We start from the raw sequence: 20,836 nt of genomic DNA, 5'->3' as shown, positions 1-20,836 counted from the left end.
TTACTATATCAGACCAGTGTTTTAATAGTGAAAATATAGAACTACCAGAGTAACTTAACCTGCATGCAAACTTAGAACTAAATCCAAAAGAAACTTGTCCTTTCCCAAAATGTAAACTTGTATTTTTTTTTTCCTAAATTGCTTCAGTCTTAACTATTTCTAAAGCAGTAGATCTTAGCAGTTATGTATATGATAGTGTTTTCTCCCTTTGAGGTATGTTAACTTTCATATTTCCTAAATTGAAATTTTCATCAGACAAATGGTAGATATTAAATGAAATCTGTAAAATATATTCTGGTTCCACCAGTAGAGCTGTCAAGACCACTCTTTGAGGTGGAAATAATTAACAGGAAGGTCCTCAGATGTTGTAGGCTTGGTTTGTCCTTATTTTAAAGGAAGTAAAATAGGAACACATGGACTGTGAGACCATTATATACATAATCTAAAATTGCACATAACTGATTGACAATGAACAGTCACCTTTTCTAGTCTGAGGCTGAACTGTGAAAGACAAAGTCTTGCACTCCTGAATTCCTTTTTCTTGGGTGCCTACTTAGTCGCCTGAAATTCTCCTCATGGTAATGAGGAGGACTTTGTATTATACATTGTGACAATTAATCTTTCTGGACTTTGAAGGAGTGCCACCATACTTATAAACAAATAAGTCAATCAGAAGGTGTTTCACATGAGCATGCCTTAGCATTAACTATAGCTGTTGTAAGAAGCAGTTTAATGAGACCCTGGTTATAGACTACAGTTAAGAATACAGCTATCCTAACCATAGTTCAGGTACAGATGACATGCAAAATGATATGGATTAGTGTGCCTTATGAGATTTGCCGCAGTGTGTGCAAAAGAGAGAATGAACAGCGAGGGATCAGTTTTTCAGGTTACTTTTTAATAATTAAAACTAACTTTCTTCATATAGGAACATTTTCATTGGATCCTTGTGTTTGTTTGGGGATTGTGCTAAACTAATTTTTTTGTCTTCAAACAGTGATTCTTTGGAGCCTACACAATTTGCTACTTGTACTGCTGCTGCTGTAAGAAGCATGCCTGAAAACCCAGAAAATGGTGCCAGTAGGCCTATTTCAGCTGATACAGAGTCTGGAGCAGCATTCAAGCCCACAGGACCTCAGTATGCTGTGAAAACCTCAGGCTGGGAGTCTTCTAAGCAACCAGGTAAATTGTTGAAGTATTGGTTTGGTTGCTGACTTAGAAATCCAAAGACTTTTATATACAAATGTTGATGCCTGATAAAAGTTGATGTCAAGTCCAGATTTATGCCTTGCAAATTTAATTTTAAAATGTAATACAAAACTACAGAAAACAGAAAAGCATTTTGCCTAAGCATATCAGAATTAATAAAAATGCATTTTAACATCTGGATCCATTGTAAGTAGAATTGTTCTGAAGAATGGGTAATGCCATTTTAATATAAGAAACATAGGGGGTGGTTTTGCTTAATTTGGAGCTTATTCATATATAGGTTGGGGGTCTGGGTAATATGTACCATATGGCACATAAATAAACCTTACGTCTCCATACATCCCACTGCATGTACCCTTTTAGTTGGGACAGAGAGAGATCAGGATTGTCTTCATGTGTGGAATACCATGACCCAGCTGCTGCAGGGCCATGAAGCTCAGTACAATTACGTGTTGGCTCAATTCATGTGACAGTTGTGCAAATCAAGGGAGTTGTGTGAGGTCCCAGAATGCTGAAGCAGTGATTCTGGGTCCACTTGTCACTGTGACAAGAATATGAAATCCCAGGTTATGTTACTTTGAGTTTAATAATGGAAGGAAAATGAGCTCTCTAATGCAGGGTAGATGGGTTACGTCTCAGTCAGTAAGTAATAATACATAGAACAGAAAGGATCAGGAACAAATCAGTTGCCTATGCCTACTTATGGCACGGATATGATACATTGGCCTAGGCTACATATTGAATAGCTGTTAATCTTGTGTGTGTTTGTGTGTGTTTTGAATAATTAATTTCCATAGATCAGGGTCACAAGTCTTTCCAGGACTTTCTGTTTCTTTTGGAGGAAGAAGTTGGGGTAGAAGAATTTCCTTTTCTGTCCAGCTTTTTCGATCTCTTTATATGTTTTAGCACTGTTGTCAGTGATGAGTTGCTCTGTTTCTTTACATATTTTTTAAGTTTTTCTTTTACTCCTATTGCTTTTATTGTAAATGAGTCTGGGTGGAGTTAGAAGGGCTGGTCTAAAATTGATTCAGTTTATAAAGCAAAGGGGCATGAGAGAGAAACTTGGCTTATTTGACTTCTTTGATTCTTCCTGAAATTGCACTATTTGGAAGCCATATGTAGCCCCCATCAGTCCACTCAATTTTTCCCAGTATTAATCAGCTAGGCCAGAAGGGAAATATGCGTGGCCCCCTGGTTTGACTTATACTCTTCTAGTCTACCAATATTCTGTTCGCTAATTAGAGAAACCAAGGTAGCATACAGAGATGATTTTGTGCACTGTTCATATCTTTTCCCCACCCAATTCCTGACCTCGGCAGTAGAAAAAGAAGTATGCTGGTCAAGGGATCCTTATTCTCAGTCATTTGGACATGGAAGAAGGAGATACAGTGAGACTCTTGTGTGGTAAAGCACCCCATGCTGTTGATCACTAAAGATGAGTAATGTGTTTTTACCATTAGTGACATGGGGAGAGAAGTCTCCTACTGTGCTTTTTTTCCTGTTAGAAATGTGTCATTTTGTAAAATTAATTCATAATGTCATAAGTTAGAATAATACAATTAAATTGAGCAACTGAAATAAGACTAACTTAAGCTCCTTCAGACAAAGAGCCTGTAAGTGGTTATTCACATATAATGGAAATTGGAGAATACAGGTACTCCTCGTTTAGCGACTGCCTCATTTAGCAACCGTTTGCAATTATGACGGTGATGAAAAAGTAACTTTATGATCAATCCTCACATTTACGACCTTTGCAGGTCTGTAAAGCAAAGGAAAGCTGAAGTAAGTTCATAAGCACAGTTGCGGTTTTACTTAGTGGACACTTTGCTTAACAACCGGTTTGCCAGTCCCAGTTGTGGTCACTAAACAAGGACTACCTGTATGTTGTTTCTAGATAGAGTTGTACTTATTCAGAAACATCCAGAATTGAGTAGGGGGAACACATACATTTATCATTGTCACCAGATGCCTAAATAAACTCGGTAGCCAGGAGTGCCTGTTACCACCTTGGTTGCTATACCAGTTATGTGCTTTCTTGGAGAGGACTATCCTGCCCAATATAGTTCATGTATTAGTATTAGAAGTATTAATAATTCATATTTAGGTAATTGTAATGTGCTTTGCTTGTGCTACTGCTGGTAGAAGCTGATGCAGAATGTGGCATACTCAGTGGGACACCTGTTTACACACAATTATTACACTTGTGCTGAAACACACACCCTGGCTACTGTTAGCTACTAAGCCATTTTCAAATAAGGTAGCCCCACCTGGCATATAAGACAACCAGTGTTGTGTTCAAAAATACTTACTAGTGAAGTGAGCAGCAGACACTAAAGTCATCATAGTGGTCTTGCTGCTTTGCTGACACTTGCAGACCATCATGTGGGAGTTACTCCTAAGTTTGATTTTTCTGCAGTACGACCACTCTCTCAAAATGCATTCTCCCTTAGTATTCATAAGGCTGCTACTTCGGAATTTTAGATCTATTTCTTTATATAGACCTTCCTGTGTGAGTGTTAAGTATGAATGGATTTTTCTTCTCCTCGCTTTCATTTAGTACATTCCACATTGAAGGTTTTAAATAACAGTAATTTTGTGCCCTTGTGTTTTAATCTTTGGGTTTTTTTTCATTCAGTCGAGCTCCGTGAACTTTAAGATGCTTCAACATAGGACTGCAGTTTAGAATTAGATTAATTAAATAAATAAATAAGGCATCATGCTAATTACACTGAAAATCAAGCTTGTAATTACTGATTTTTTTTTATGATCATCTGTAGGTAGAACATACATTTACGCATTTAGCTATTTGGTACTCTAAAATAAGCATATTAGCAGTTTTCAGATCCTCCTTTTGTTTTTCCTTAGGCTGCAGTAACACAGCAATAAAGCACCCTTATTAAAAGGTTGGCCTCATTAACTTGGTGGGAAATTTCTGAGTAAATACGTATTGTATTGTGCTGCTGGAATCTAATAAGGAAAGAAAACTATAGGCTATTGATCTGTATGTCTTAAAGTTTTTATAAATATTCTAGTAAGTATAGCTTCCAGATGAAGATTTTAATTCATTTGGATAGTTAAATCATATTAAATATACTTTATTGATATTTGGGGGGGCGCTAATGTTTGATTTCTGTTCAAGTACTTTAAGCTGTTGGTAAATATAGACTATATATAAACTTCATATGATATGTGTGTTTCTTTTAACTTCCTAAATTTAGATCAGATCTTCATTTATTTTAGAGGAATGGGATTCTTTTTCTAGGACAATTTATCATGATGTGGAATTCAGATTCTTCACTCTTATAAAAATTGTCAACCCTGGATAAACTGGGAATTTATGCAGTTCAGTTTTCTTGGTGTGCCTGTCATCTAAGGCTTTGCTAAATGTTTTCACCCATAATTTTACCTATCATATTGTGTGATGGCAAAACTAAGAAGGGGGCAATAAAGCCAGGGAGGACAGATTTCTCTAGAAACTTGCCAACATCTTCATGCCTGTCTGTCTGCCTGCTCTGTCTCTGTTTTCACAAGAGGTGGTCTTCTTGCAAACTTGGGATGACTCTGTGACTGTGCAATATTAAGTCACTATCTGACCATTGTAGGAAGTGTTGCTGGCTTTAAAATTGTTAGGCCTAAAGGCTTGCTTTGAGCATATGCAGAAGAGACATTTTCAGTATAAAAAAGACTTATTTGCCACCATACATATTTTGTAAGATAAGCACAACCTCTGTTGCTTCCTCCACTGTGATTTTTAAAAGATTTTATACTCTGAGGGAAACCCCCCGCCCCCAAAAATCCCTTTTTTTGTAGAGGGGAAAATTTGGCAGAGAACTGTTCTGAACTCACACATTCTATGCTTCCTACTGTAAGAAGGAAAACCTGTGTATTTACTTGTCTTACCTGTACTTCTGCATCCAGTCTTTCTTCATTATCTTTCATCATTCAGTCCAATCAATTGATCCAATCTTTCTTCCTTCATTTGGGAACCTTTTCATTTACTTAGATTTGCCAACTGAAATTGGCCATTTGTCAAGGTATGCCCTTAACCTTCAGAGTTAATTTTAAAAAACCCTATCTTACTTTTTCAGCATACTCTTAATCTGTTTAGAACTGTGGAAGTTGTAAACACAGGCATTGTGGTATAGTGCTAAGGTCTTGAACTGGCATAGGTGAAACCCAGGTTCTAGTCCACCTAGCCATGAAAGCTCGGTGGGTATGTTTTGGGCCAGTCAATCTCTCTCAACTGAACCAACCTCACAAGGGTGGCTGTTGCAGGGAGAAACAGGAGGTAGGAATACTATGTATGTCACCTGCAGAAAAGACAGGTTCCAAATCAATCAATCAAATAAATAAAGCAATTAGATTCAACTGCACTTGTGAACAGATGCATTTCTTTTTTGAAAAATGTCATTACATATTGATTGGGGAAGGATTCAAAATTATCCACAGTTACAGAAAACACATGTTTAATGTGGTAGGTAGTTTTAATTGTGTGGCTTGGTTTGCTTATGGCTATATTTGACAGTTCAATAAAACAAATACCTTCGGGGGGTTGGGAAGTGTGATACTTCAGAATACCTTGAGGTGGCGATACATCACTGTATTTGTATTCTGTTGAACTGGTCTCTTTTTTCCTCTCTTTCTATGGTGAAATGAAATGGAGGTTAATTCTTACATTTTGAGTGCAATGTGTTCTTTCATTTATGGTACATTTAACAGAAATAATCTTTTAATGTTTAACCTGCAAGGTATTCTGCACAGTGGTAGAAGTAAGTGTGTAACTATATATTTTACAAGACAGGGCAATATTCTGAATGCTTTTTTAAGTTTCTCAAGAATCTCATTGTTTGTAGTTTATTTTTATCTGCTGAAGTTGTTTCATTTGTTTTACTACTTTGTTTGTTTAAGCCATTCTGAGCAGTGAGTTTTTGTTTTGGAAAGCTGTCCTTCTAACTGAAAAGGACGAATTAACAGCTTTTGGTGCTTTGCTTCCATGTTCCATGTTTTAGAAAATTGATTTGGAATTCTTGGAGCTGAGTAACGGAGCAGAAATATAATCATAAAAATTAATTCAAATGGTGCAAAGAAAGATACACTTCTCTGTAGAATCTCAACTAGCCATTTGCTTTGCAAATGTTATCTGGCCCACATCTTATCAATGGGAGAAGGGGACTTTAGGGTGTTGTTACTTAGATACATATTCCCACCTTGATCCAAATATTCAAGCCACAGCAGAGCTCAAAAAATTAAAAACTATTATCTCCTAATCAGGCACCTTAATCAAGTTCCAGCTCCTCCTGCTTATTTGCTGCATCTTTAAACAATATCTGTTCCCCAAATGCAGTATTCTGCTACATATTCTAAAATCATAAAACTCTGGAATTGGAAGGAATCACAAAGATGATCTAATCAAACAACAGTGTGCAGGGAGACCATTTAAAACATCCTGAAGACATCACTGACTAATCTCTTCTTTAAAAAGTCCAGAGATAGAGAACCCATAACCAGCTGGCTGGGGAATTCTGGGAGTTGAAGTCCACACATCTTAAAATTGCCAAGTTTGAAAAACACTACTCTAGGTAAACACTTTGACTGTTGTTCAGATCTTACCACCAGGAAATGTTTCCTTATATTTAAATGAAATCTAGGTATCTGTAGCTTACACTCACTGTGTCTGTTCCTAGTGTCTGTGACAGTAAAAAATAGTTCCTGAATATCTTCTCTAGGTCACCTTTTTATGTATCTGACTTCTAATGTCATGTTTCTCTCAGTTGTCTTCTCTCTGGACTGAATATCCCAAATTCTTCCAGCCAGTCTTGAAGGACATATCCTTAAGTCCCTGTTTCATTTTTGTTGTCGTCTTCTAGACCTGTTGACCCCAGAAATGGGATATCTAGCATACATTTCAATATTTTGCCAATACTGATTATCATAAAACAGGAATGGAAAATTTAAGAGTGCTTGGGGCAGACAAGTCTGTGTTTGGCTAGAGATTAAAATACAGACATATAGGTTCATCTTGCTTTCTTTTCCATCGGTAGTTATCTTTCTCACTTGCTTGCTCTAAATGATGCTTTGTGTGCAGTGATACTAAGTGATAGCCATGTTCCTCCTAAAATTTACCAGAATTTGAGAATCTGATTAATACCAAGCATAATTGGAATTAAATTTAGGCATGTACAGCAGTCTGAGGTGATATGAGTTGCAGTGCTCCTCAATATGCATTTTCTTCTAGGTAGGCTTTGGAAAGGTGGAAAGGAAATGGAAAATGGAAATCCAGCCATTAAGATTACGTAAGCACCTGCTCCTTATTTTGTCCTTATTTTGTCTCCAAGTTACAAGGTCTGCTGTAACAGTCAGAGAAACACATATTCTATAAAGTACACTTTTAAAGCTTCCCCTCTCTTGAGAAGCAACTACCTTTCTGTGCCATTGCAAACTTAGGACAGTGCCTGGATCAGTGCAAACCAAGTATTTCAAAACTAAATAAAAAACCACAGTGCTTACTCAAGTCATAGCATTTAGATGCTTGTCCTGGCCTCCATGTTCCATTCACTGGATCTTGGGCTTCAGTCTCTTAGTTCACTGTTTCCCCAGTGTTTGAAAACCCTACAAACTGCCCTTTATAATTAACTCCCAAACTTGCGAATCACTTTATATATATAAAAAAGGAAAAAATAGAAAAAGGAAACAACAAATACATATATGCATATTTAGACCATTCAGCCCAGTCTTAAATTCATTCTTAAATCTTGGCCATGTGGAATAAATACTGATCAGAATCATGACAGAGAGCCAGTTCGTAGAGTACATGAACACATATCACTGTGTTTGTGAATTGATTGTGAATTCTTGATATGATAATAACTTTTGAATATTGGTATGCAATTCAAGAGAAGCTAAACATCTCTAAATCTTTAGAGTGCCAATTTAAAACTGATGGATATTAAACTAAAATCAGTTTAATATCTGATTTTAGTATAGCGAAGTTGACAGCCAACCCTTTAAAACATTCTCTGAGCTTTCCTGGAAGCATAAAACAAATGTATTTGTTGAATTAGTCTCATCTTAAGATTGTAAGAAGTTTACTTAACATCCTTTAAGACCTTTAGCCATGTATTTGTTAATATGGAGTATTCCAATCCCAGAGTTTTTGCAAACCATTAATATTCAATTTGGTAGTATTTTTAACTGCTTATTAAAATACTGTAAACTTAAAACGATCCAAAGCACATTCCAATACTGACAACAGTGTGGGAATTCTAGACGCTGCTTATGCGTCTGGACCAATTAGTAAAATCAGAACAATGATTAGACTCAACGAGTTTGCCACTTTGTAGCGTCAAGAGTACTGCAGGAGAAGTGAAAAGGGTGTAATTTGACGCCAGGGTTGGCAGCATCTTTGGACCAATGGACACAATCACAACCATGTTGAAAGAGCAGGGGGGTTGCTCATTCACCAAATGACTGCCAACATAGATGTAGCCAAAAATGTAACATCTATTTATCAGAAGGCAAACAGATATGCTTTTTCCTCCAGCCCATCCAATATGTTTTCTATGATTCTGCTTATCTTTGTCCTTTTAATGGATAAATGGGAACATTTCCAAATAAAGTCTCCCCTTTTTAATTTCCAAAATGCATATAGCTGATATGAGGCTCAATAGTGTTTTTTTTGTTTTGTTTTTTTTTTACATTAGGAAGGTGCTGTGGGGCTGGCATTTTGTATCTATACATAATTCATTCAATAACCTTTTAAAGATTGGGCAGTTGAGAAGGCAGCAAGTGCCAAGAGTGGTAAACTAGTGCTGTTTGGATAGAATTCTGTAGTTCATGAATTGGATTCCTGGGATTTAAACCCATACATACAGCAATGGTGGACTTGATTTTTTGTTTTTAGCCAGATTATTTGCTGTAGTTTGAAACTGAGCGAGATGTAATTTAAATAGAAGTGTCCTAAAAGAGTTGAGTAGACTGAGAGTTCAATAGCAACATCAGAGGAGTTTGATCCTGACAAATGGTCAGCCCAGTATTAATAATGCTAAATTGTTTTGGCATACCATAGGTTGTGACAGGTTAATGAATGTGAATTCCAGTGTAGCCATGCAAAGTGTTCTGAAACCATGCAAAAGTTCTTCGTAAGCATCAACTTTTAAGCTGGGGCATTTCCTTGTGATGTGAGATGCTAACCTCTTGGAAGCAGTGTGGAACAGAATAGATGTACTATTCTTTTTTTTAACCCGTGTGCATTTTAAATTAAAATATGATGATTATGCAACTCTCTTCCCACAGAGTTTGTACAGGTGGCCCTTGATATTTGCAGGGGTTTTGTTCCAACTTGCAGATAACGAAACCATGAATAACGAGACCTTTAAAAACCTGCTTTGCTCATGTACAAAATCCATCCGCCATTTTGCACATGCAAATATGAATGAATGAATGAATGAATGAATGAATGAATGAATGAATGAATGAATGAATACCTTACCTGCTATTAATGAAATCTGGTTTATTTTTATTAACTGCAGGTATGCTAAATCATGAGTAGTGGAACCACGGATAACAAGGCACCTCTGTGTTGTGATTAAAGGGTTGTTAAAGATATTTATTATTCATATCTAGTATCTTGCAGAGACAATTTCACAATTCTTCATTTGGAATGCTCTTCTTATCAGATGCAAATGGAGTTGGTTAATATGCAACCATGTCATTTTCCTCCTACTAACAATGAGCTGCACTCCCGCCCCAACCTCTCTCCAGGCAAAGCCATAGTCCATCTTTTTTTCAATGAAACCATAGCTTCATTTCTCAATTAACTTTTTAAAGAGCCTCCCTGTTCATTGTCTCATTCAGAGTCTGCCACTTTCGGCAGCCAGAGGGAGACAACATTCTTCAGCTCACCTCAAATATTGCAATTTGAAATCAGTTTGCTTTGGAGAATGATTTTACATATCTGATTACATAAGCAGTCCTTCTAATAACATAGGTTAGTGTTTTCCAATCTGGACAACTTTCAGATCCATGAACTTCAATGCTAGAATTCTCAGAAATGGCCATGTTGGCTACGGAATTCTGGGCATTGAAGTCCACACATAAGGAGGATACTCAGGTTGGAAAACACTGGCCTAAACTCAAACATGTGAGAAAGTTCATATAATTTCTGACTCTGTATTCAATAATCCCCCTCCCATTTTTTTTCTTTTTTTGGTCCCTTTGAGCCAGTCTTGACTCTTGGTGACTGCCTGGACTAGTCCCTGCAGTGTTCTTGGCAAGTTTTCACAAATGGTTTGCCATTGTCTCCTTCCTAGGGCTGAGAGAGAGTGACTGGCCCAAGGCCACCCAGCTGGCTTTGTGTCTAAGGTGGGACTAGAACTCACGGTCTCCCAGTTTCTAGTGGATTAAAAAATTCTGCTTTAAAGGTTGAAATGAAAAGATGTTGGAAGTGCATTGGCAGCTCTTGAGCCACTGCAACTACAGTTACAGTGGCTGTTTTACAACAGCTATCCCTTATTATAAAATCTTAAGTAGAGATTTTCCTAATGGGTATGATAGAAAGCTGGATAAATAATCTAAAACAGATTCAGAAGAATATGTGTTCATTTTGCCTTACCTGGTGGAAAGGATGGCTAACCAAAGCTGTTACAGGTTGATAGTGCAGTAACATACACTTCTCCAAAAACATTTATTGTGAGATCGAAATGAAACTGCCGTTGCGTGGGGTTCCTACATAACCATAGGCAGATGAGAGAAAGGGGGGCAGCTGAATGATGATATCACCATGGAAATGCCATGGTTTACCTGATTGTGTTACATGAGATGCAACATGTGGCATTTGCATGATGACATCATACATATGTCATCATTTTGACATAACTCTAGTTTGTTATGGACACTGGATACACAAGCAGTTCAAAATAAAGAGCATATGAGTAAAAAACGAGTAAGATGCCAACTTTATTTTTTTCCCAGTTCCTTGGTTTCCCTCATTATCTACCCAAGCCATCCCTTTCCTCAAAGGGTTTGTAGAATTAGTTCTGCCCCTCTGTCAGTCAACTCTATGATTCTTCTTTATTTTCTCAAACTTAAACTATTGATATTGTATCTTAATTTGTTATGAAATTGTTATCAGGTTGTTTTATTTCAGTACCAGTGTGCTCCAGTTGTGCTTTCCAAAAAAACCCAGCAAGCTTTGCTAATATAATGCATCCATTATTATTTATTTAAAATATGTATAGTCCTTCCTATGTATAAGGTGGGATACATGTCTAAAAATAAATGAAATTATTTAAGTCCCATGCCATAAAGCTGTTCCCATGCATTCAGCTTCAATGCAGAAAGATGATGCTATATTTGATCTTAACTGCTTCAAAAGTCAAGCTCCTCCATTGACTCCAATGTTAATATATGGCTTATTGCAAATAATACCACAAGATGTAAACCAAATGTAAACTAAGGCAAGCATGTAGGTATTAGGGCTGTGCATCACTTCATATTCAAAGGCAAAAAGGTTCTCCAGGGCTTGCAGGATGCAATCATGACACCCATCTGTAAATTCCTACACCAGTCACTGGAAAGGGTGTGGCAGTTTTAAGGAATTGCAGAAGGTCCTACATTCACACTCCAGACCATTCCAGAGCACCTTTTTGCCTTCCTGTCTGACACATTAAATAACTGTAGTAGGCATGAACTCAGTGGGACAGTGCTCCAATTTTCTTCTTCGGGAGACTGACTTTTTAAAAGGAACAAAGCAAATCCCTCAAATTTTACTGAATTTTGACTGACCCATAAATGCTGCAGATGAGAAGATGACCTGACCCAAGCCAGCCCAGAATGTTCATTTTAATTAAGAAACTTTACAGTCCATTTGATCTGAGCTCTTTAGAGATGAAAGGCTAGCTGCTACAGCAGGAAACTAACCTTCTGAAATTGTAACTGGGCCTCTAATGCACCTGTTGTGATTTTTCATGGTGCACATTCTGGCTTTCCCAGTCATTTTAAGAAATGATAACAGTATAATCCTTCCTGTTCTGCCTTTCATCGTAGGAGGATTTAAAGCTTTAATTATATTCCACAAATCTAGCAAAAAAAAAAAAAAGTAATTGTTGAAGACTTTGCTTTCTCTCATTTGCTTGCCTAAACCCATGCCTTTTAGGGAAATGTTAAGAGGCTGAAATTTCTCACTCACTTAATTGGTGGGGTTTTTTTGTGGGGGGGGGGGAAGGGATATTAATAGTTTGTTAAACTCACCAATATCCATAAGAGCCAAGGAGTTATAGTCTATTAAGTAATAAGAGCCAATATAGTCTATTAAGAAATAAGAGCCAAGGAATTATAGTCTGCTAAGTAATAAGAACATCTATATTCTCCATCTGTTGTATGGTAGTGGTTATATAAACCATTGGATGAGAACACTTCAGAATGAAATTCTGGCACTTGTATGCATAGAAGTATCTTTATTATTTATAGACTTCACATGATGCCTGATCTTACATTTAAGTGAGTGTTAAACTATTCAGTCTCAGTTGTTGCTATGGTCAAGAGAATGTCTGTCAGAGAAAGGTTGGCTGAAGCAGTGGACTTTATTCTTGTCTTGTAATACTGCAGTAACATTTTAATTCATTATTAATGTTTTGTGTTAGACTATGCCATGAAAACCTAGCCTGTTCTGAATATTCTCATGTTTCTCTAGAAATAGAAGTACTTCCAGAAAAAACACTGTTCTTATAGAAGAGTAATTACTCCATTTCAGTCCTCTGAAATAGAGTATTTTATTCTATTCTGGATGCCAGCCATTATTAAGACCCTTAACAAATTAAAGTGTACTCAGGAAAAAAAATATCCTAGAATGATGAGAGCTCTGTTCCAAGTTTTACAAAGAACAGAAGAGAAGAAAAAATAAGGGAGACCTTCATTATCTAAAGGGTTAATGTTCAAAGCAGCTTCCAATTTGTAGAAGATGGAACACATTTCTCCAATGTTACTGCAGAGAGCAAGCAAAGAACCAGGAAATGGAAACAGGAGAGAGAGATATTTCAGCTAAATCATAGAGGAAACTTCCTGTGAGACCCAATGTGGTGTAGTGGTTAAGGTGCTGCACCAGGAGCAGGGAGACTCAGATTCTAGTTCTCCTTTAGGGACAGAAGCCAGCTGGGTGACCTTGTTCCCTCTCAGCCCTAATCAGGCCTTGGGACAAGCCAGCTGAAAAATACAACCCACTTTTTATCATGCATTGATAGCAGAATAAACACTAAGAACATTAGGAGAAGCCAGCTGGGTCACTATGGGAAAGTCACTCTCCCTCAGCCCAACCCACCTCACAGGGTTGTTGGTGGTTGTTGTGAGGAAAATAGGAAACAGAAGTATTAGGTATGTTCGTCACCTTGAGTTAACCAATACAGATTGATAGATCGACAGATCGATGGACAGATAGGACAAAAATATAATAATATAATTTTTATATGTGTATATACACACACACGTAGATGGTATGTTCTTTTTCATCGGGGGTGTTTCAACAGAACCACATCAGCTTCTGAAAAATGACTGGATTTGCACAATATACTACATTAGACTAAAATGTGAGGCAATTTATTTTATTTATCATTTGTGATTTAGCACATTGTGGAAATCAATTCGTTACCTTGGCATATTGTTTGAACTAGCCTATGCCATTAAGCCATAATACAGTTTATTTGCATAGGCGTAGCATGGTGTGTGAATACAGGTATTGTCTTTTGTTAATCTGGGTGAAGGGTTTAGCATATTGTGTGAGCCCAGAACTTAAATCATCTGTAGTCGGACTTTGAATTGCAGATTCTTCACTAGGTACTTCGTGACTTTCCAACGCTGCAATTATCTTAGCCCAATTGTATCTATTGATAACATCATAGTGATAAACAAAGCCAATGGACACCGAATAAGAAGTATAAACTTGCAAAGTGGTGGGGAGGTGGGACATTACATTTCTAAACATTCCGAAGGAGCATTTATTGATTGATTCATTTGATTTAGGCACCGCCTGACTCCAGAATAATTTTGTATGACTCAGAATATAACAAAAGTAATAAAAATACAATACAAGTAAGAACAAGGTAAATAAGAACTAAAAACAAACAAACCAAAATGAACAAGATGGCGAACCTGGCCAACAACACAAAAACATATACAATCACTGTGGAGTCCTTGGGGTTCTCTGATCTTGGTTCTTTTCTTGCAAACGTTTCATTTCCCAGCTAGGTAACATCTTCAGTGCTAAAATGGGATGGGGTTTGCTCTCTATGTGCTGTGGCCTGCCTTGCCAGTGCTGGTAAGGGTGGGGTTTTTGTTTTGCTCCTCTGATAGTTCTTTGATTGGCATATGTTTGCTGCTTGATTGTGTGCCTGGTGGTAACCTTTGCTTATCTGGGTGATGATTGCTGGTGATTGATTGGTGGTGGGGCGATCTTCTGGTCTTTTGTCTCTTTTGAATAGTATGTAGATGCTGTTTATCTCTATATGTCTGTTAATTGCTGCCTTGTCTGAATACCAGGCTTCCAAGAATTCTCTTGCATATTTGGATTTAGCTTGGTCTAAACTGCTGACAGTTTCCCAGTTAAAACTATGGTTGAGTTAAAACTATGGTTGAGAGGACTCCACAGTTCAACCCTGAGCTACATATATTCACCTCTCTTGATATACAATCAGAGCAAACAGCAAAGGGCTCCAACCACCCTGGCCAAACAGTCAGATCTTTAAGGCCCTTGGAATGCCTCAGGGTGGGAGGCACACAGATCTCAGGACCACATTCCAGATGGCAGATGCTGCAATAGAGAAGATACGCTTCCTGGGTGACTCTGTTTGACAAAAGGAAACCAGAGCACATCAACCCTGTTGGCTTGTATCATGGGAGATAGGTGCTCCCTCAGATAACCAGGCCCTATATCAGGGTTCATAGGTCATAACCAGGGCAGCTAGTGGAACAGGGGTATCGCATGGGGAAACTGAAGCATGCCCATCATTGCCTCTGCTTCTGCATGCTGGACCAATAATTGGATAGTTTGTTGTGTAGCTCAGTTGAAGTTAGATAGTGTGGTTGATGATAAGTAGTATGTGGAGAGGACCTTGCCACAATAATTCATGCTCCCTTTATGTAGAGATTAAGGAAGATAACCTTGACGGAGATATGCAGGAACCTTTACCTAGGCAAAAGGGTCTGAATCATTTTTTGAGTCCAGAACGACAAGATAACATTCAGAAGCTGCTCAGGCAGATGCTTCCCTAATTCACTGAAGTATAAGAAGGAGGAGGAGTTACAACCCAGTCAGACTTGTGAGGTTCTGTTATCATACCTGACCTCTGTAAACATAGTTTTAGCTTTCCTGTGGAGTTGATTTCCTAGTCTAATCCATCTAATGGAGCTGACACATACTACTTTGTTTTACTGGTGCACTGTGCTCTTTCAGAGGCTTTGAAGACCACCTGAAAGCTGCAGTTGATACAAAGTGTTGACCTACACACTCTATCGGAAGCATATTACATTTGTGCTAGGCAACCTCCATTGGCTTCCAGTAAGTGTACAATTCAAAGTCCTGATTTTGACTTACAAAGCTCTATAAAGTTGGTATCTAGACACTTTACAAGTCACATTCACTAACCAGAATCAGCCTGGCTGATCTGGTTGTCCTGGGAGAAGCTGCTATTAGTACTCCACCACTGTGAAGTGAAGAGAGCTGTAGATCACTGATTTTTAGTAGCACCTGCCCTTTGAAATGTTTAAAACTGATGCTTCTGTAGAACATTTGTTGATTAAGTGAATGAGTGTAGTGATAGGTTGTGGTTTTTTTCTGTTATGTACTGATTGTCATTTTAAAATATAAATAGGGAGCCTGCATGCTGGTTATCCTGTATGTAAACATCTTCCTTCTCATAGTCTTGATTTATCCATGCTTATTGTTTTAAGGGGTTTGCAAAATGTTTTAATTCTTGGTTTTATTGTATGCTGCCCAGAGTCACTTCAAATGAGTTATTTTTTTAATTTCTAATTTAAAATTTTTTTTAAAATACATTAACTAAATAAATATATTTATTTTTTATTTATTCTTACCATGGACACATTATTGTTTAGTTTACTGGAAATGTTTTATATGTAAACAATATCAACTGCAAGGAGTCCTAGGATTCAGTGCTGTTCAGATTGAATGAATGCATGCATGAATAAAGTGAAAGAGATGCTCCTCAAAATGTATTAGTGGATGCAACCCTTTTTCATCCTAAGCATTAAAGTAGTCACTTCCTCTGCAAAGCTAACTCTGACGGCTACATTCATCCATGGCTTTCTGCTAGGTAGCTGATAAGATTAGGCAGTAATTTAGTTTCCCATAGGAAATGCTCCTGTAGGAGGAGGAAGGGCTACTGAGCTACCATCACAGATGGAATCTTTAAAATTACCAAAGAATTTTTAAAAACACTGGGAAGGAAACCTGGGAGAGAGCTTGATGGAGGTCAGATAGAGTTGGTATGCTCCAGGCTCCTTCCCTTAAATGTAGTCAACCTGCAAGTTTGACTGGAAGCATGCCTTTCAGTAGTGACCGGTGAGCTGTGGAATACCTTCCCCCCTGAGATCCAGCAACCCTCCCCGCCTCTTCTAGCCTTAAAAAGCTGGCTCTTCTCCCAAGTGTTAGGATAGGTTGGGGCTGGATCCCAGTAACTCTAAGTGTTTTTTTATTGGGGAGTATTGTTCAGGGTGCTGGGAATTGTTTTTGCTTGGATGCCAATTTGTAATGTTTTTCGGTATATTTTTATTGGTGATGCTGTGAGCCACCCAGGGTTATGGCACATAAGATTGAAGGCCATAAAAGTCTTATAGATAAATAAATAGTCTAATAAATGGTGTGTAATGGCTGGCATCTAGGATAGATCTAGACAGCCATGGCTGTTGAAGATTAGCTGTTGGTTTTTAGGAAAGCACACAAGTGGCTAGTAATCCTAAAATGGACTGGGCAGTGTTACATTGCTGTAGTTTGTTGATTCTGGTTTGTTGATTGGAGAGAAGACAAAGAGGAGGAGGCACTGTGAGAAAAATCTGCCCGGTGCAGTTTATCTGTCAGAGATCGAAGCACTGGAAGATAAGAGGTTTTACCAGCTAGAGAAAAAACAGCTGCCAGCCTGGCCTAACAGAGAAACGGCCAACCAGTATGTTTAAGCCCTTTCTGAAAATGTTGATTTATTTCGGTGTTCTACGGTGAAGTTATATCTTCTATAGACATCTTTGTCTTTTATATCCCAAACAACAGGTGAAGTTTTGTGTTTTGTCTCAGCCTAAGCTGCCCTTGAGATTCAAAAATATTTATGAAGTTGTACTATCCAAACAAAAAAAACACCTTTCACATGCACACAACTAACACAAATATAATTAAAGCTCTCACTACCCAACTGAAGCACATATCTTGGTCTGTTTCCTAAAAAGAGGCTTTATTACGCTGAGACAACAGTAGATGCCCAACAGTTGAGCAAATTGTAGTGTAGTCTTTGAATCTATTAAATAAAATATGAAGCTGTTGTGAAGAGTAGCGTATATTGGGAGGAGTTTCAAGCGGAGGGACAACATTATTATAGGCTTAGTTTTAGGTCAATTGTCTTACCGTGGTGTAAAATTTTAAAGTCAGAATAAGTACTAAGGTTCATCTTGCTATGAAATACATACAGGATTGCATTTATGTATTGTTGCTTGCGTACATATCAGATATTGCCCTCCTCAGCTTATCAGTGACCTACCTTAACAATGAATGGAATTCTAGACAGAGTCTTAAAATGACATCTTCAGTTCCCATGACCCCTCCTTATAAACATTTGTACTGGTAACTTTTCACCCTTCCCACATTAATGACAAAAAACAAGGACATTTTTCCTTCTGAACAAGTAGCAAAATATTTGACACCAGCTGTAATACATTATGAACTCACATTTTTATTTAATGCTTCACTTCCCAAGTGTGGTTCAGAATTCATTACTGACTTTCACAAAAATGATGTGCAATAACATGTTTTTATTTCTATCCTGATTAGGAAAAAAATCACAGCAGAGAAAGTGTGACTTTTCCAGGCTATTAATGAGTCTCATGTCTTCCAAATCCAAGTCTGTCTTTCTCTGTCCATTGCCTCTGAGTGGTTCATATCTCCAGATACTGGAACAATCCAGCAACTGAACAGTGCTAATTAGTTTTCTGTATTAACAAAGATTGTACATTTAATTGGAAGTGTTGGACCAGTAACAAGACAAAGAAGTTTAAAAAGGGATTGGAGAAATGCTGAGGTAGTGCAGCTCATCAAAGTTTCAGTGCCATCTTCTATAATCAATTGCAGGGCTTTACCTGGAATATATGAAGAAAATGAGGTCCTACGGGTTCTTCTAGGTGTTTAATGTTACCCAAGCGGCAAGGTTGTGCTCCTGTAAAAATGTAACTCTGGATAAGTACAACCTTCTAAAACAGTACTTTTCAAACCCAATGAAAATTGTCAGCGAATGCATTAGATTGCTACTTGGGGTGTTATAATCAGGACAAATCCATAATTACATAGTTGCTTCAGCAATCTCAAGAATATTCTCTGACAGTTTTCCTGTTCACTGGTAGCTGAAAATGAAGCAGTAAACTCTCAGAGGTAGTGCTCAAAAGTGCAATTTGTCAAAAACAACACCAACCTCAATCCTTTAGCATTATTTTTCTTCTTCCCCTGTTATCTGTGTTTATTTGTAGACTTGAAGAGCATTTATAGTTCAAAATAAATTACTGTGATCACTGGGTCATAATGGAGTGCCTCAGAGACACGAGAGAGCCATTTTCAAAGAATACAGTGTTTCTTGATAATGAAAAGCTGACCAATTACTTATTTATTGTACCCATTTCTCTGGAAACCATTCCTATTTCCTTTATTGCCGTTATTTATTTGGTGAGTGAGGGTTATCCTGATAATGCATCATAAATATCTACAGGTGTTTATCACACTTTAGCGAAAGGAAAAAAGCATAGATTGTTGTCACTTTAGGGGCTAGAAACATTTCAGAAGGTGCCAGTCTTATCTCTTAACTTCAACAGTTTGTCAGACCTTGAAATTTAATCAGGCAGAAAAGGTGTGTGACTAAATTGCCTTTTCAGTAGAATTGGCAAAGCATGAGTAGATAAATACACTAATGAATTTGACTATAGGCAGAGTTAAAAGCATGCAAGATGCTATGGCTGAAAATGAAGCTGTTTCGGCATTATTTCTAAAGGAAAAGGTGCAAAAGAGAGGCCATAGGACCCAAAACGGGGGTGGTTTAGTAGATAAGGTAGGTGCTGAAAAGCTGCTTGTGTTGAACCCCTGTTCAGATATGGTAATATAGTTCATGCTACTTACTACAAGGGCCTATCAGAAAAATTGAAAAGCAAATACACAATTAAGGATATAGGACACCTAATCAGTGTTATCTAGTTTCTTGGACTAGCAGTAGCTCTGTAGTGTTTCCAACAAGATATTTTTCCAGACCTCTGTAGAGATGACACGGTTTGCACCTGGACTTCTTTTGCATACAGAGCAGTTCTACTTCCACTGATGTCCTTTACTTTGAAATATTCTTGTATTATATTCATGAATTAGCCACCTTGTATGCTATGCTTATCTGCCAGTAATTCAGCATTCCAGACATTGCTGGTTTTTCACTCTGCTTTTTTTGTTGAGATCCTTTGTTTGTTTATATTTCAAATTTATCACTGCCAATCTCACTGCAGAGCAGCTCTGGGTGGATTACAGTAAAAACAGAATAAATATTAATTAAAATACAATAAATATTAATTAATTAAAATACAGCACAACAACATTCCTATATAATAGTTCCAAGAGACTGATGTTAATTAGGTGTTAACAAACTCAGGGAACGTCTTCAAAGCGCCAGCCACCGCCAGGGCTGGTTGTATCTTTTCTCACTCCATGCAAGTTGGCAGAGCCAGGTCTTCAATTCTTTCCGGAGAACTGGGAGGGTAGGGGCTGTCTCACCTCTGGGGGGAGAGTATTCCACAGGGATTGTTCCATTGTTGCCTGTTCTTTAATTTCCTTTTCAGCTGCAATGTTGTGTGGATTTTAAAAAATTGACTGGGATGTTCCCGAGGGTAAATGTACTATTTTCAAAGTACACCATCCTTATGCGAGGACCCTCTGTGGTGGAATTTATCCTTCATATTTACAGCATTTCACCCACTTGGATTTCTTTTTAGTCTACTGTAAAGGACAAAAAATGATCAGTTCTTTGTCTACTAATGGATAAGTTTTCATAGTTGCTTTGTGCAACTATCCAGCTGGGGATAAAATGAACTTTATTTAATAAGCCTTTTTTTTATTAGAATTCAACAATTCTAGATAAACTGTTTTAATGGGAGCTAGCGTTTAAAGACAAAGTAAAGCAGATTGGCTAGAATACTATAATATACTGGATAGATCTTAACATTTGCAGTTTTTAAAAAACTGAATAAATTCAATTCGTCTCCAGTTCCAAGGTCAATTTTGCAGTTGAACTAGACTCTAAACTCCATTCAGAAAATTAGTTTTCCCTTTGAAAGTTCAGTTACATTCCAAAAATTTAGTCTTAAATGTTAAATGAGAAATTTCCTGTTCTCTTTT

The 20,836-nt window shown here is 37.5% G+C and overlaps 1 protein-coding gene across 13 annotated transcripts in view; it reads left to right on the top strand.

The window, feature by feature from the left end:
• Nucleotides 1-20,836, top strand: part of PDLIM5 (PDZ and LIM domain 5) — a 140,286-nt gene that overhangs the window by 102,221 nt on the left and 17,229 nt on the right. For all 13 annotated transcript variants that reach the window (XM_088133044.1, XM_088133052.1, XM_088133046.1 and 10 more), the window contains one exon: nucleotides 998-1,182. In XM_088133044.1, coding sequence (XP_087989170.1) covers nucleotides 998-1,182 — 185 coding nt within the window. The remainder of the gene's footprint in view (nucleotides 1-997; nucleotides 1,183-20,836) is intronic.

This window comes from Python bivittatus, unplaced genomic scaffold (assembly GCF_059951505.1).
Source record: "Python bivittatus isolate LINGU-HERP-01145 unplaced genomic scaffold, Pbiv_v1 ctg000070_np1212, whole genome shotgun sequence".
Classification (NCBI taxonomy): domain Eukaryota; kingdom Metazoa; phylum Chordata; class Lepidosauria; order Squamata; family Pythonidae; genus Python; species Python bivittatus.
This window is presented reverse-complemented; position numbering and strand designations above follow the sequence as displayed.